This window comes from Larus michahellis, chromosome 8 (assembly GCF_964199755.1).
Source record: "Larus michahellis chromosome 8, bLarMic1.1, whole genome shotgun sequence".
NCBI classification, from domain to species: Eukaryota; Metazoa; Chordata; class Aves; order Charadriiformes; family Laridae; genus Larus; species Larus michahellis.
In genome coordinates, this window is record NC_133903.1 from 50,696,059 (window position 1) to 50,710,135 (window position 14,077).

The 14,077-nt window shown below is 36.2% G+C and overlaps 1 protein-coding gene across 8 annotated transcripts in view; it reads right to left on the minus strand.

The window, feature by feature from the left end:
- TUT4 (terminal uridylyl transferase 4) overlaps positions 1-14,077 on the minus strand; it is a 48,089-nt gene that overhangs the window by 25,341 nt on the left and 8,671 nt on the right. For 5 of the 8 annotated variants that reach the window (XR_012588835.1, XM_074598698.1, XM_074598699.1 and 2 more), the window contains 7 exons: positions 13,267-13,938; positions 11,396-11,559; positions 7,790-7,906; positions 5,484-5,661; positions 2,151-2,239; positions 863-914; positions 9-78 (listed from right to left, as the gene is read on the minus strand). Coding sequence is in view for 7 of the 8 variants with exons in the window: in XM_074598698.1 (XP_074454799.1) it covers positions 9-78; positions 863-914; positions 2,151-2,239; positions 5,484-5,661; positions 7,790-7,906; positions 11,396-11,559; positions 13,267-13,825 (1,229 nt within the window). In the remaining variant the exon portion in view is untranslated. Of the gene's footprint in view, positions 1-8; positions 79-862; positions 915-2,150; positions 2,240-5,483; positions 5,662-7,789; positions 7,907-11,395; positions 11,560-13,266; positions 13,941-14,077 lie in introns of those variants that run through there. The other 3 variants (XM_074598701.1, XM_074598702.1, XM_074598703.1) reach the window with 2 other exon arrangements.

Below are 14,077 nucleotides of genomic sequence, written 5' to 3' on the forward strand. Positions count from 1 at the left end.
ACATGTACCTTTTAACATCTTTGCAAAAGACAACAGGAACTTTGGCATGGAAATCTGACTCCACATCTGAGTAGACAGCTAAGCAAGGAGGAAAAAAAACATTATGTATCAACATCTTTCACAATTTCCCCAACTGTGTCTTTAAAACTATTACATTTATACCATGCTTTTACAGAACAACTCAAATGAAGTGCTGTGCAGCTAACCACTAAGCAGTATTTTCTTATTACTTTTGATGCTCACCACCAGCATCACACAGCTAGCAGGAAAAAAAAGAAAAACCCGTGTGAGGAAACTGGGCTGGCACCTCTTCTAGAAATTTTTGTCTTTACAACACTTGAAAGACACAAGGTTGAATCTCTGACAAACCATCAGGATAGTCTGAGAACCACTTATGGAGGTGACCTACCAAAATTTCCTAAAGGATCAAAACCGCAATGCTACTTGCATCACTTGGTTCAAGATGTGTGGATTACAGGGTTAGATGTCTTCCCAACAGATCAAGGAACTTGTAATAGTTCTCCCTGATCTTCATATGCAAGTGGAAAAGTGGCTGCTGGGTTTGCTGCTTGCAATTTCTCCTACAAAGTTAAATACTTTTTCACCTGGTATCTAACACTACTACTGTAACTTCTGGCAATCTGAACTGGACTTCCTGGGCTGCCATTCTCCAGCTGCAGGTTCTCATCTCTCATTTACACAAGCACCAATATTTATGAAAATCACATTCATAAAACCAGCTCAGATACTTTGGTTGAAAACTAATCCATTTTTGTAAGTTTACAGAAAAATTAAGCATTAAAAAAACTGAACAGCAGTTGGAATGTTAATTAAATAGAAATGAGATCCAACTAAAACTCACCACTGTTCTTCAAGATTTCAAGCACCTGTATCAGAACATCTGGTTGAGTCATCTAAAACGACAGAATTAGAGCACATTACATTATTCAGACTAACCTATTTTATTTAACAGTTCATTTAAAACTACTTAGGTTGCACAACTAGTAACACTATGTTCTTTCACAAAAGTGAAATCATGTGTCAGTATTAATGAAAAAGTTCTGTATCTGCACCATGAGAACAGGTACTAGTAAACATATCAGCCAGCTTTCTTTTAGCATACAGCTTTTTCAGTTAATACTTCTGTTCTAGTTCTGTATTAACAGACTCCATAAAGTTAAAACAAAATACTTGCCATATATTCAACAATTTCAATGTCAACATATGCCACTAGAAATACACCACAGTAAAGAATTTAATGTCAGAACTTTCCCAAGGGTTTTTAAAGCTTACAATTTTTAAATGTGTTTTCTTTTCTCCCCAGAAATCAATTCAAGTGGTGTTTCAAAGGTAAGCTGTAAATAGTTCAAAGAAATCTAAAATGCAGGACCACCTTTGAGCCTTTGTGAAAGAGTGACATGGTACACTCCACATTCAATTGTTTGAAAAAGGGCATTTTTTGCATCCTAAAAAAGGGAATCTTTTGCGTCCTAACGGCAGTATAATTTCAAAATGTTATGTGTAAGTATGTACCCAAAAACAGGTATCTTGAACTCCACTGGAACACTTATAAAAGTGTGTGGTTTTGGAACACAAAAAAAGAGCAAGTTCAGCAGTTGTGCCTCTAGCAGGAACGTGCTGCTAATACCACATACTAAACACAAACCAACAACTTCAATGTTTAAAGGTTAAGTTTCTGCAGGAATTTTGTACCACAGTAAACTGGGATGTGACATCTAATTGCAAGTGACTAAAACATAAAAGGAAAATTGTCACATTTAGCCCCTTGGGGGGGGGGGGGGGGGGGGGGGTGGAGAAACAAAGACCTACAAGATTTTATTGTCTGAATTACAAGCACATAAAAGCACAATTATCCAGAGCCAACTATTTTCCTATTGCTTCAATGCTTACTCAAAACATTAAAAAAAAAAAAAAGCTAGCATAAGATTGTCCAAATAAACAAACTTAAAGTTATCTAATAAGCAATGAAAACTTTATCCACTTGATTCACAGCACGCCTGAATTATATGTTTTGTGCTATTCTAACACTGTATGCCCCAAGAGAAGACAAAGGCAATGGAGTAGAAATAAATGTTGATGGACTTGAGTTAAGAAACATTCTTAGTTAATACAAGATAATATCTACGCACCTTAGGGGGGAATTTTATATCAATGTTAACATCACTGGTCTTAAAAGCAAATCTAGTTAAACAGGAGCCATACATCCTCAGTGAACAGTCTGGAAGAGAGAGAGGCATAATTATTTAACAGCTAGTAAATAAATTATTCTTCAATGGATGACACACACCTTGCTTTAGATACTGTACCTCCCAAGTGATATTCCCAAATTAATGAATAGTGAACCACTTTCTCACTCCTGTGAAGGCTAGTCATTTCCATAACACAACATCACAGGAAAACGGATAATTCAAATAGTAAAATTACAGAATCACAGAATTACAGAATGGCAAGGGTTGGAAGGGACCTCTGGAGATCATCTGGTCCAACCCCGCTGCCAGAGCAGGGTCATCTAGAGCAGGCTGCACAGGAAATTACCAAATGTCAAAAATTTTCAAGGTGTTTTAAAGTATTTTTGCAATGCAGCTTTAGTTTTGTTTGTTCTTAATATAAAATTAAATACAGAATATTAATAACTGTCACCATCTCAGTGCGGGATTTTAATTAACAGCTTTTGTTAACTACAGCTTGATTTCATTGCAGTTAGCCAATTATAAAATTCTGTGTTGCCTCATACACTTTCGCCACAAAAAAATTTTATATGTCCTACAATCTGTTAATTACATTAGCAAGTTCCTATACACTATGAAACATACACTTAAAACGTAACTTCAATATAATCCAAGACACAAAGTATATTAACCATTTAGTAACTGGTTTTATAGTTAATACAGTTCCTTACCTGTACAGATGTACAACAGATATAAACTAATTAGAAAGTAACTAAGAATATCATGAGAAATGTCATTCCACTCGATGAACATGAATTTAACCCACTTCATGATATAACTTTTGTAGATGAAAACTTTCCTGTAATATATATTAGGGTCTGGCATATTTATGTCAGCTGAAAATTGAGACTATTCTCAATCCCTTCCAAACGCAACACCCTGCTCAAGCAGCGTCACCTACAGCAGGTTGCCCACAACTGTGTCCAGTTGAGTCTTGAAAATCTTCAAGGATGGAGAGTCCCCAGTCTCTCCAGGCAACCTCTGCCAGTGTTCAACCAGCCTCACGGCGAACAGGGGGTTTCTTGTATTTTTTCTTAGTACCTTTATTTGTGTTCTGTCCAAACTTTCTCAAACAGAACCACAGCAAAATAACTCTTAAAAGAGAAAATAAATCTTACACATACACAGCTTCAAACAAAACTTTCTCTATTTTTCACTACTTAGAAACTAGCCCAGAATTTCTGTATGGTAAATAATAACAACAATAATACTACAGTGTAATTACTTACAGCGTAATGGCTTTTCATAGTAGTAAGAATTTTTGCGTAGTTCTAATGCAAGCTCAAGAGAAAATCATGCCAGAACATCCCATGTTTTCTACATCATGCATTGATTTTTTTTTTTTTCCTAATTTACCATTTAGGAAAATACATTCACTAAAACATAGTGGGTTTTGAAAAGTGGAATAAAAAAATTGTCATTTACTACTACAGACTCCCCCTGGACTACTATACACTTCCACATCAGCTCAACAGTCCAAACAAGTCAGCCAGCCGAGTAACACTGCAACAGTAATTTTCATGAGTATTCATGTAAAAGTAATAATTTCCTCTGCTTTGTCTTACACTAATATACTATCAGTGGAAAACTCAATAGCATGTCAGAACACAAATTTGGACTAGGAGCCACATATGGCAATGTTATAGAGCAAACGAATTAGCAAACCTCCGCCCTACAAGGCCCTATTCTATTCAGCACCTTATGTTTAAGCATATATTTAATACAGCTCCTAAAACTAAAGCCAATCATTCTACAGCAAATCTTTCTTACTACAGTATTTTTATAGAGCAAAGGGAAAGAAGAACGTATTTCTAAAATAAAAGGACAGTACAGAATATCAATCAATTTCAATATAGATGAAATTAAAAGAATGAAAACTTTTTTGTCAATGAGATTAATACTTTCTTCTGTTCAGATTCACTGAAAACCAAACCGTTGTTATCAATACTACTGTAGCTCCAAAAATCAACTTTCAAACTCCTAGTATATTAACTATAGGAGATGATAGGAAATCAATGCAAAGAAGCAAATGTCAAAGGTTATCTTACTGTTATATTATTTATATTATTTTCCAACAGTAGGATAAATTGGATTTGAATATTTAACATGTTCTGTTGAAGTACCATACTGTACTTCTGAAGGGGAGGGGGAGGAAGACTACCATTCAACTTATTCAGACAATTTTTACAAACTTCATTAATGCACTGAACTTTATTCACCCACTGAAGCAAATAAATGGGACTAACCATTTAACCTACTCAGACTTTTTTTAAATTATTATTTTTCATCAACATAAAGCACTCAATCAAGAAAAACACAGGTAAGGTATGATATTCATACGTGGTTTAGTAAATGTAGTATTTTGACCTATTTAAGACAATTCAAGAGACTTTGGGAAGCTATAGTTTACTCAAAGTACACCTCTCCCCATTTTAGGACCCATTAATTCTAATACACATGACAAGAAATACTTGTTAAACAATAACCCTTGTTGAATTTAATGACTTGTTTTAATGAACAGTTACTGATTAGTACCTGCAGATATTTCAGATCACAATTAAGTACTGAAAATTCTCATATTCTTACCAAAATCACTTATAGCTGAGGTCTAATTCTTTTTTTACCTAAAACTATGCTTTAAAAAAAAAAAAAAATTGCCTCGTGCAACTTTCACCTACCATGATAGGTGTTATAAACAACTGAATGACTGGTAGGGAAAAAAAATACATTTCAAACTCCTCCTCATTTTCCCTCCTGCTACATTTATATTCGTTTAATTAAATGTAGTTGGGAAAAAAAAAATCTCTACTGTAACAGCCACAGATACTCAGTAATGCAAGGTAAGGTATAGGTGGAAAGGTTTGTAGGACCTAGAGCCTGAGAGAGGTCCTCAGTGGCTGAGGCCTTAAACATGACCAGGAAGGAAATATTTCGTGTCCTGGAAATTTCCAGTCTTCATCAGAAATCATCACTTTAAAGAGGACCAAGAGCTTCAATAAACACATACCAGAAAGAATAAAAATAAGCACAATCCTATTTTTCTCTTTTTGTAGGTTTGTTAGCTCCTTTTAAATCAACTGCTAGTCTGTATTAAAATGCCTGTACATATTAATTTTGTACAACATAAAGATAATTTAACCCCAAATGCATTAATTCACTATTAATGAAGGTATCAAAATATGTGTAAAAATTAAGAATTTTCAGCTAAAGAAAATGGAGAATTACTATGAATACCTGGTAAGGGCTGTTGAATAATTTTCTCCATCTCGTTTACAATTTCTTGACGAATTCTGAAGTCATCATCTGATATGCCTTGTTCATTTGCTGCCTCAATGAGCGTAAAACTCAGAGCAGCCAACTGTGCAGAAGAGGGGGGTGGGAGGGCACGCAGCTCATTTTCTTCTTGTTTTTCCTGAATAATTGTTGGATGATAAAAGCAAAAACTGATATTTTAAAAGAAAAAGGTTATCTCATACTATTGCATGATATTAGAACGTGCTGTTTGTGTTCCTGTATTTACGGGTTGTCCTGACCAAACGCCTTCAAAGGTACGTACTCTGTCCAGTCTAATGGCAAATGTACCAGTACGGCTCACAGAAATGTCAGTAGATGCTCAGTGTTTAAAAGAGAACACGTTGTTTCACAGCTGGCAACTGGGGAGGAAATCTGCTGTGTTACATTCCTGAACCACATTTTCTGACAGTTCTGAAACAGAATTCATCCAAGGAAATGAAAAGCTGTAATTGTTCCTACATAATAAAAGTAACTGAGCTGAAAAAGTTCTTCTCGAGTCACACATTTTTCAGAGTGGATTATACTTGAAGGAAAGGTATGAGAGGCAGAAAAAGTATTCCCATCTCCAAGAAATGTTGGTAAGTTGAGTCCCATGCTAAACAGCTGGTGCCAGAAAGTGCTATTTTTAGTGCATCAAGTTATTACCAATTAAATCCAACAGCAAGAAATACATCAGACACATTAAGTCATTTCAAAGTATGACAATCACTTGTTTCATGAATTCATCAACTAAATGAAATATGTGACTGACAACAGAAATAAACAACAACCGGAAAATAATTCTGAACTAAGAAAACAGAGTCCAGTATGAAAATGTTTGGTTAGTTCTAGGCTGCATCTCTTAACTCTTCTGTTCTTATTTCAACAAATTTAGACTAAGAAAGAATATGCACCTTTTTAAGGGCTGTGGTTTTTTAATGTCACTGCTTTAGCGTTTTTCTTGAGTGGGGAAGCCGCAGGTGCTACTAAGCTTATTTGATAGTCACATCTCTCATAGTTACAGCTGTAAATAGGTATATTTTATGAAGTAACATTTAAACAGTTACATAGCTCTTATCACTGTAATGTGGCACACAACATAAAGCTATCTGAAGACAAGTGTTAAAAACTGAAACCGCTCCATGTCCTCTAACATTTCCATTCAGTGGTAAAGAAACCTCATTCCTCAACTCTTCTCTCCATGCTCAGATGAAGAGCGTGGTACGAATGTGCTTCCATATCAAACACGGGGCTGGTTTGTTGGCTGATTTATTACATTTTTATTCCATGAGGCAACTTAGCAGACAGCAAGAGAACCAGAATCCTTTACAAATAATAACTGAACATTATATAAAAATGCTACTTTCTGAGATGTAACGGATTTATGGCATTCAGAGTTTTCCAGGTGATGACTTGCATATACGATAGAATTAACAGTGTCAATTACAAACAGAAATTACAAACACGGCAACAGAAGTAAGTGACTGAATTTTGGGGAATGGCTGTAGGAAGAGTAATTTTAGCCATCTGAATCACAAAATCTGACTCACAATACTGGGGAATTTGTAGCTTTTCGTGAGCATTTACAAAAACGGGTTAGCAAGACAATCTGTGTGCCTTTTATTGGATATCATGCTTGTAACAGTTCTTTAAAGCAAAGCAAATAGTAACAGCATGGTATCTGATAAGGAAACTGTTTATCTCTTTGAAAGTCTTAGAACTGTTTTTCATATTAAACAGATACATAAACCCAGGGAGATGATGACTGACTCAGGAACTGAATCCCTCACTACTTTAACTCTCTTTTTTCAGTCTAGACATACTATCCACTCCACTCAGCCATCACAGAAAAGATGTAGATAAAAACTTCACGAGGCAGACAAAAGAGAAACCAGAAAACCAACATCCCCAGCCCCACCTCCAGTCCCTGCTCCCAACAATATTCTTTTTGGAAGAAACAGAAAAACTAAATACGTTTCTCACCTAAGTTACCTTGCATTCTGTTACTAAAAGTATGATGAACTGCCCACTACCCAGAGACACTCATTCAGAAGCAACAACCAAAAACATTCTTTCCTCTCTGCCTGGACAGATCATCAAGCCCTTCCTCTCAAACAGAAAACAAGCAACAGAAATTTGTGGATCTCAGCAAACTCTCACGTAAATGAAGATGACCAAAGAAAACATACCACATAACAAAAAAAAAAAATCTTAAAAAAAAAAAGGAATTAAAAAAAAAACAGTCAAAATTGTATTTGTTAACTTACCATTATATTTTTCTTATGACGTTTTTCTTTAATATGCTTGTGAGCTCCCTGGATATTTTCAATGTGAACTAAGCAGAGCTTGCATAGATACTGACAGTTGGTGTATTCTGGGGAGCGCTGAGGAAAAATGGCCATAGATTAAAAGAAAATGTTTCTGCCAATAGTGTCTGAAAAACTCAATTCTTTGAATAATAAATTGTATTTAACAATTATGTAACACTTGTAATGTCAAGGTGCTTTGCAAACATTAAGTAATCTTCAAAAAACACAGTGGAAATGGATTTTTACCCATATCACAAGTGGGGAAAGCAAGAAAAGGAAGTGAGATGACTTGAATATTACACTTCTCAGTAAATTTTAGCGAGGCAAGATTAAGACTGAAGAGTTTATGCCTCTTAAGGCTGACCTAAAGGCCAGTATGCCATTCCCTTGTCGGCTCAAGCTTTTAATAACTATGGATTTATTAAATCTCAGCATCTATCCTCCTTTCTCTGATGAGAAAATGGGAAGTATTCATCATATTATCTAGTATACATGTTATGACAGATGGTGTTGTTGTTTGGCTAGCATATTCGCAGCGTACTGTGCAAGTACTGCATTTTTTCTTCCATTAAAAAGGAGGCGGCTGGCCAACAAGGACGAAGATAGCCAGTTTCTGACTTACTAATGACTAACTGTACTCTGGATAAGGTGGGATCCTCCAACAAGGGGTAAGATTATTCCATTTTGATGAATAATTTGGGATGCCCAGAATTGAAGAAATATGCTGAACAAGCACCTTTTTGTACAGACAGGCTGGGAGAGTTTGAGTACACAAATGGAGAGCTGCTACTGGGGAAACCCCCAGAGTTTGAAAGAAGCAGACAAGCCTCAGGAGATGACGGGGGGACAGAAATCACTATTTTCCTAGGGTCCAAGAGGCGATACTGTAGAGTTTCTTCAACCAGGAAACGACTAAGAACTACTAGACTAAAAGGCAGAAAGGACCACCGCTGCAAAGACAAGGAGCTGTTTGCAAATAATTCCACTTTAATCTGTCTCATCCTACGGTTGTACTTTCTTGATCTAATAAAACACAGCTATAGAGATTGGAAACCTTTTGATGTGCTCACTGCAAAGACAAGAGGGCCCCAACAAAAAGCCTTAGGTTTCCTCCAGACTTGCTAGCATTTTTCCAATAACTGCTATCAGTTATAACTGGGAGAGAAAAAAAACAACTACTTCACATTTTCATCCTAATTCTAATACATCTGTATTTGCTAAACCTAAGAAATATACTGAAAACGCCAGATGTTTGAACAGTGACATAACAATGAATGAACAGAGAACACCATTTTAAGACACTAAGTTGGACTACAGATCAGTTAAACAAATCTGACTTACTATACGGAAATCTAAACCACTGCTAAATTTGGACAAGTTTTTCCACTTACTGAGTCTAATCTCTTAGTTTTGGGGGGGGGGGGGGGGGGGGAAAAAAGGTCTGATACCCTCCAACTGTAGGGTAAATATCACTTAAAAATAACATGCTCTAAAATCATAATTATGCTTTTATTACTAATTCTCTTCACCCTTATTTCCTATGAGACAGATACCTAGCAAGATGAAATTAAACATTCATTTGGAAAACAACTTATAGACAGTTAAACTTGTCTGGCTCGGAAGATTCAAGTATTAGATACCCGATGACCGAAGCAGACCAAAAATATTTTACCACTCTTCTAAAACTGAACGAATATCAGCAATAATAGTATTTCTTTTTTAAATGGGTATTTCTTTACAATACTGGTCTGCAGTATTATGCCAACAGAAGTTGCCAGAAAGACTGAATCATGTAATGCCTTTTATTTTGCCTTTGTTGTAAAGCCTTTTTTAATCATCTAGTTAAACACCAAGCTACAGACTTGAGTAAGACAGATGCATCCAAACAAGGCAGGCCTCATGAAATTTGTGCTTGGATATTCAGGGAGCTAATCCATCTCAGAGCCAATTGTATTTTTAAAAACTCTCAGAGAATGGGAAGGTTCCAGATCACTAGGCAAGAGAATCTTAAGAATATCTTTAAAAGACTAAAGAGGATGAGCCAAAGAATCAGCAAACAGTCAGAATTAGCACCCAGAAAAATACTGTATTAAATTAAGTTATTAATAAGCACATAAAAACAGGTCATAGGTGGCAAACTGATCTGCTATAAACAAATTGCACTAACTAGGGTTGCTTTTTTAAAGACAAAACCATAGGGCTTGAAGAAGCAGCAGCAGATGTTGTATCTTGAAGTTTTTGTCACTTGTCATAGTATCAGTCTCAAAAGGAGACCATAAATACTATCTAAATAAAGAACACTACGGTGGAAGCAAAACTGCTCCGGGAACTGTCCTCGGAGCACGCATACCTTGACGGGTTCACCACCAGTCTAAAAGCATGTGCCAAGTATTTTTCAACAGGGGTCCTTCTGGGTTCAGAAACATTCGCATTTTTGTTGAAAACTTAGGAAATGCAATAGAAATGCAATGCTGACTACAAATGCGAAAGATACCAAGTTGGGAGAGGTTACAGAAGATGTAAGATGACAGAAATTCAGTGATCACAACAAAGTAGATAAATGGAATAAATAAAGTGCAAATTAATAATAAAAACAAAGTATCATTCCTCCTTAAGCATTATTAACTGCAGAAAATACAGGGCTGGGAACACCTGATTGGACATTTCTTAAGAAAAGGATATGGGGAACGTTGCTGGTCAAACTACAAGCCAACATCCTATTGCCGCCAAAAAAGCGGATATCCTAAACACAAATGCAATATTTCAGACAGAAGAAATCAGCTTTCCTCTTTATATGTAAGACCTCAACTGAAATTGCATGTCCAATTTTGGATACCAGTTACATGGTGGATGCCTACAGAAAGCAACAAGAATAAACCAGTAATTAAAAACCCCCTAAGACCGAAGAACAAAGACTGAGTCTAAGAAAGACAAGACTGCAGGAATGGTAATGATATTCAAATAGGTAGGAAGTTGCTGAAAAAAGTAATAAAGTTATGTTTATTTTCCTAGGACAACGTATGAGGGATTAAAAGGCTGCAAGAGACACTTACATTAGACATTAAGAAAAGCTTCTGCGTTACCTATACTGACTTTGAAATTTGTCTCTGTGGAGATAATATTAAGAACAGTTTAGACGAACGTTTTTAAGGAGTCGACTGCAATATAGGTGATGCAGACTGTCAGAAGGCTAATATACTGAAGATAGCACAAGGTTCCTTTTGATCCTGTATTCTGAGTTTCCAGGTAACCAGACTTTCTAGAAAATCTTTGGTAAGTAATGGAACTGTAAACCCCTTGGTCTGCAGAATTAGAAAAATACTGTTCTACAAAGGCTACATGCGCCACGAAAGGAACACTAAGTTTTCAATCCCCCTCACTGGCCATGATGAATGACTAGTCAACTACTAGGGATAATGTCTAGTAGTACAACACCTACAGTGTTTCATTATAAAGAAGAAACAAAGCGAGGCAGCAGGCTCTAGTAGAAATACCACCCAAATAGAAATATGGTGAAGATAATGAAAGAAGACACCCATTTTCTTTTTTATCTGACCAACCTACTTTTTCAAGTCGGGAGATATAATCTCTTTCCAGACGTTCTTCAGCTTGTTTCAATCCTAGTTGCTGTTCAACTGTCAGATTAGATTCATCAATAACAGCAGCGTTTTCTAAATAATCAGCTTCCAAAGTGTGTTCTTTAGTTGATTCAGAATTCTTTATTTTACCTAGAGAAAGAAAGAGTAATTTTCTTCAGAGTAACTCAAGGAGAGAAAAAGTGAAAGTACAGAGCAGTTAAGAGCTTCTTGCTAAGGAGCTGGACACAAATTAAAGCTACATTCTAGTTTTTTGTGCAAAGGCTGGCTAAAATCACCTTAGATGTTAGAAACTTTCCAGTATGTTAACCAATATTTTGGAGAGACTTCAGAGACTAGTCTGCAACTAAGAGTGTTATCAAAAAGAGAAAATAAAAGGTAGATGCACTTTGTGTTTCAGTCTTCAGTCTCTGCTAAGTTCTTCAAGGCAAGGAAGGGGGGTTTTTGTTATGCAGAACAGAGTACTCAAGATCCTGATGTAACAGAAATAGAAATACTAGGCTTAAATTTTTTATTTTTGTTTTTTTACACCATACATTTTGTTAAGGAAATAGTCACAGAATGGCCTTGAAGACATTCACCCAAACGATCTTACAGAGCCAGTCATCAGGCATTTCAGGCCCTCGATTTTGAAGGCTGCTGGAGCTGCATCTGAACACACCACGACACCTTGCCACCCACGGCCAGCAGCCACGGAGCTCTGGAACGCGGCTACTCACAAACACGCAGGTCAATTACAAAAGGCCAGTTCCTCCAGATGCCTATGAATTGTTCATAGTCCACTAATTCGTACAAGCGTCTACATCTTAAATTATTCCAGTAGTTTTTACATCAACAAAAGTGAGGGTTATTTGTGTTTTGTTTTCTTTTTTCTTTCCTTTCAAATGAGATCTGTGCCCCCAGATTAGGTAGGAATCAAAACTGAGCAAGTTTTCAAGTCCTGGTTTCTTAGTGACAGATGGTCCCTACAGTACATGATGGTGGTCTACAAAGAGCTGACTGATCATAGGATGCTGCCATTTCAACTTGTTTTTCCTGTTAAATTTTATTAAGATAGCTAAAAAAATCTGCACTTTAATATTTCTTAGTATTTCCATACAAGCAACTGCTGTAGCTGTTGCAATAGTGGGAAATACTTCAAATAGGAGGTCTGCACTGGCACACTGTCTTAAAACAGCATTTCTATTAGAAAAAACTGCATTTTGAAAAAGCGTCTCAAATTCTGAACTAATGAGTAAACCTGAAGTGAGACAAAACCTGATCCATAGATTTAATTCCGAAATTGAAAAATATGTATAAGTATTGAACACTCATAAGGGTAACCACTGATGGGTGGTACGGATTCCAGGCCTCCCTAAAATGAAAAGCCATCTGCCAAAACATATTTTAAGCATTTTTAGTTACAAAAAGAGCACAACAAACACAGAAAAGAAGGTAAATATTTTCCCCCTACCTATAAAAAAACCCCACTTTCCTTGCAGATTTTTCCACTGATCTTTCTGAAAAGCAACAATAACTGGCATTTCTGTAAGTGGCAATATTATTACAAAGGGTCCCCCCCTCCTAAGAAACTATATTCACAAAATTTCCTGAAACTCACACAAAGTATCTTGCAAAGATGTTTAGGTCTTAGGCATGAGAAAAAAGGACAGCTATTATCATAGTCTCTTATTCTCTAAGTAATATGCTTGTATTAATAGCATGTTCTCTCTAAATGCAATCAGCAACTTACCGTATGTGGAAAAAAATATGCAAATGGAAACATTTCAAAGCCCATTTCAGACTGTTAACAATTTTACCAGAAGAAAATTGAATAAAGTAGTGTTGAATAATACTCACTGAAGTCATCAGGTTTATGTTCCATTTTTCTTTGATCTGAAGCAGTCTTACCAGGATCACCAGTTTGATCAACACCACTCTTCAAAGTAAGAATTCCCAGTGGATTTTCCAACACCAGTTTCCCTTTCTGTGTAGCTGTTAAGCTTTCCATACTGACCCCATTCCCTGAAACATGGGAGCCTGGAAAGTTTTCTCCCACCAGTTGAGCTTTTGCCTGTTTCAGGTTTTCCACTGCTGCTGATAAATTAGAAAATTTTTTTGCTTTTCCATGACTTCGATCCTGAACATTTGACCCCGTATCTTTAGTTCCGGGAATAGTATTTACTTTGCATGATTTATTTTCTCCTTGTTTTTCAGAACAAACATCATTTTGTTTACTTTTTTTGCTGCTATTCCCACTTGGAGAACTTCTCCCAACATCCTTCACGGATTTGTCGTTTCTATTATGTTTATAATTTTGATTATTTGTAACTTTGACTGCTTTGCCTTCCTCACAGACAAGACGGACAGACTTCCTTGGGTCATGATTTCCATTCTTTGAGCTCTTGGCCTCTTCCATTATAGTGAAGACCTGCTTCTCCTGTCTCTTGAGACCACTTAAGTGCAATTCTTCAGCAATTTGCAGTTGATTTTAAATCCACTGTGCAGGCAAGGATCGTAGCTGATTGTCTACTGAGGAAATAATGACAGACATTTTTATATTGAAGGAAAAATATCAAAGCTTTACTTAGACAATGCATTAAAATAAACCTCTCTAAAGTAACTACAAACTATTACAGGAAGGATGTTCTCCCCACAGGTATAAGTGAAT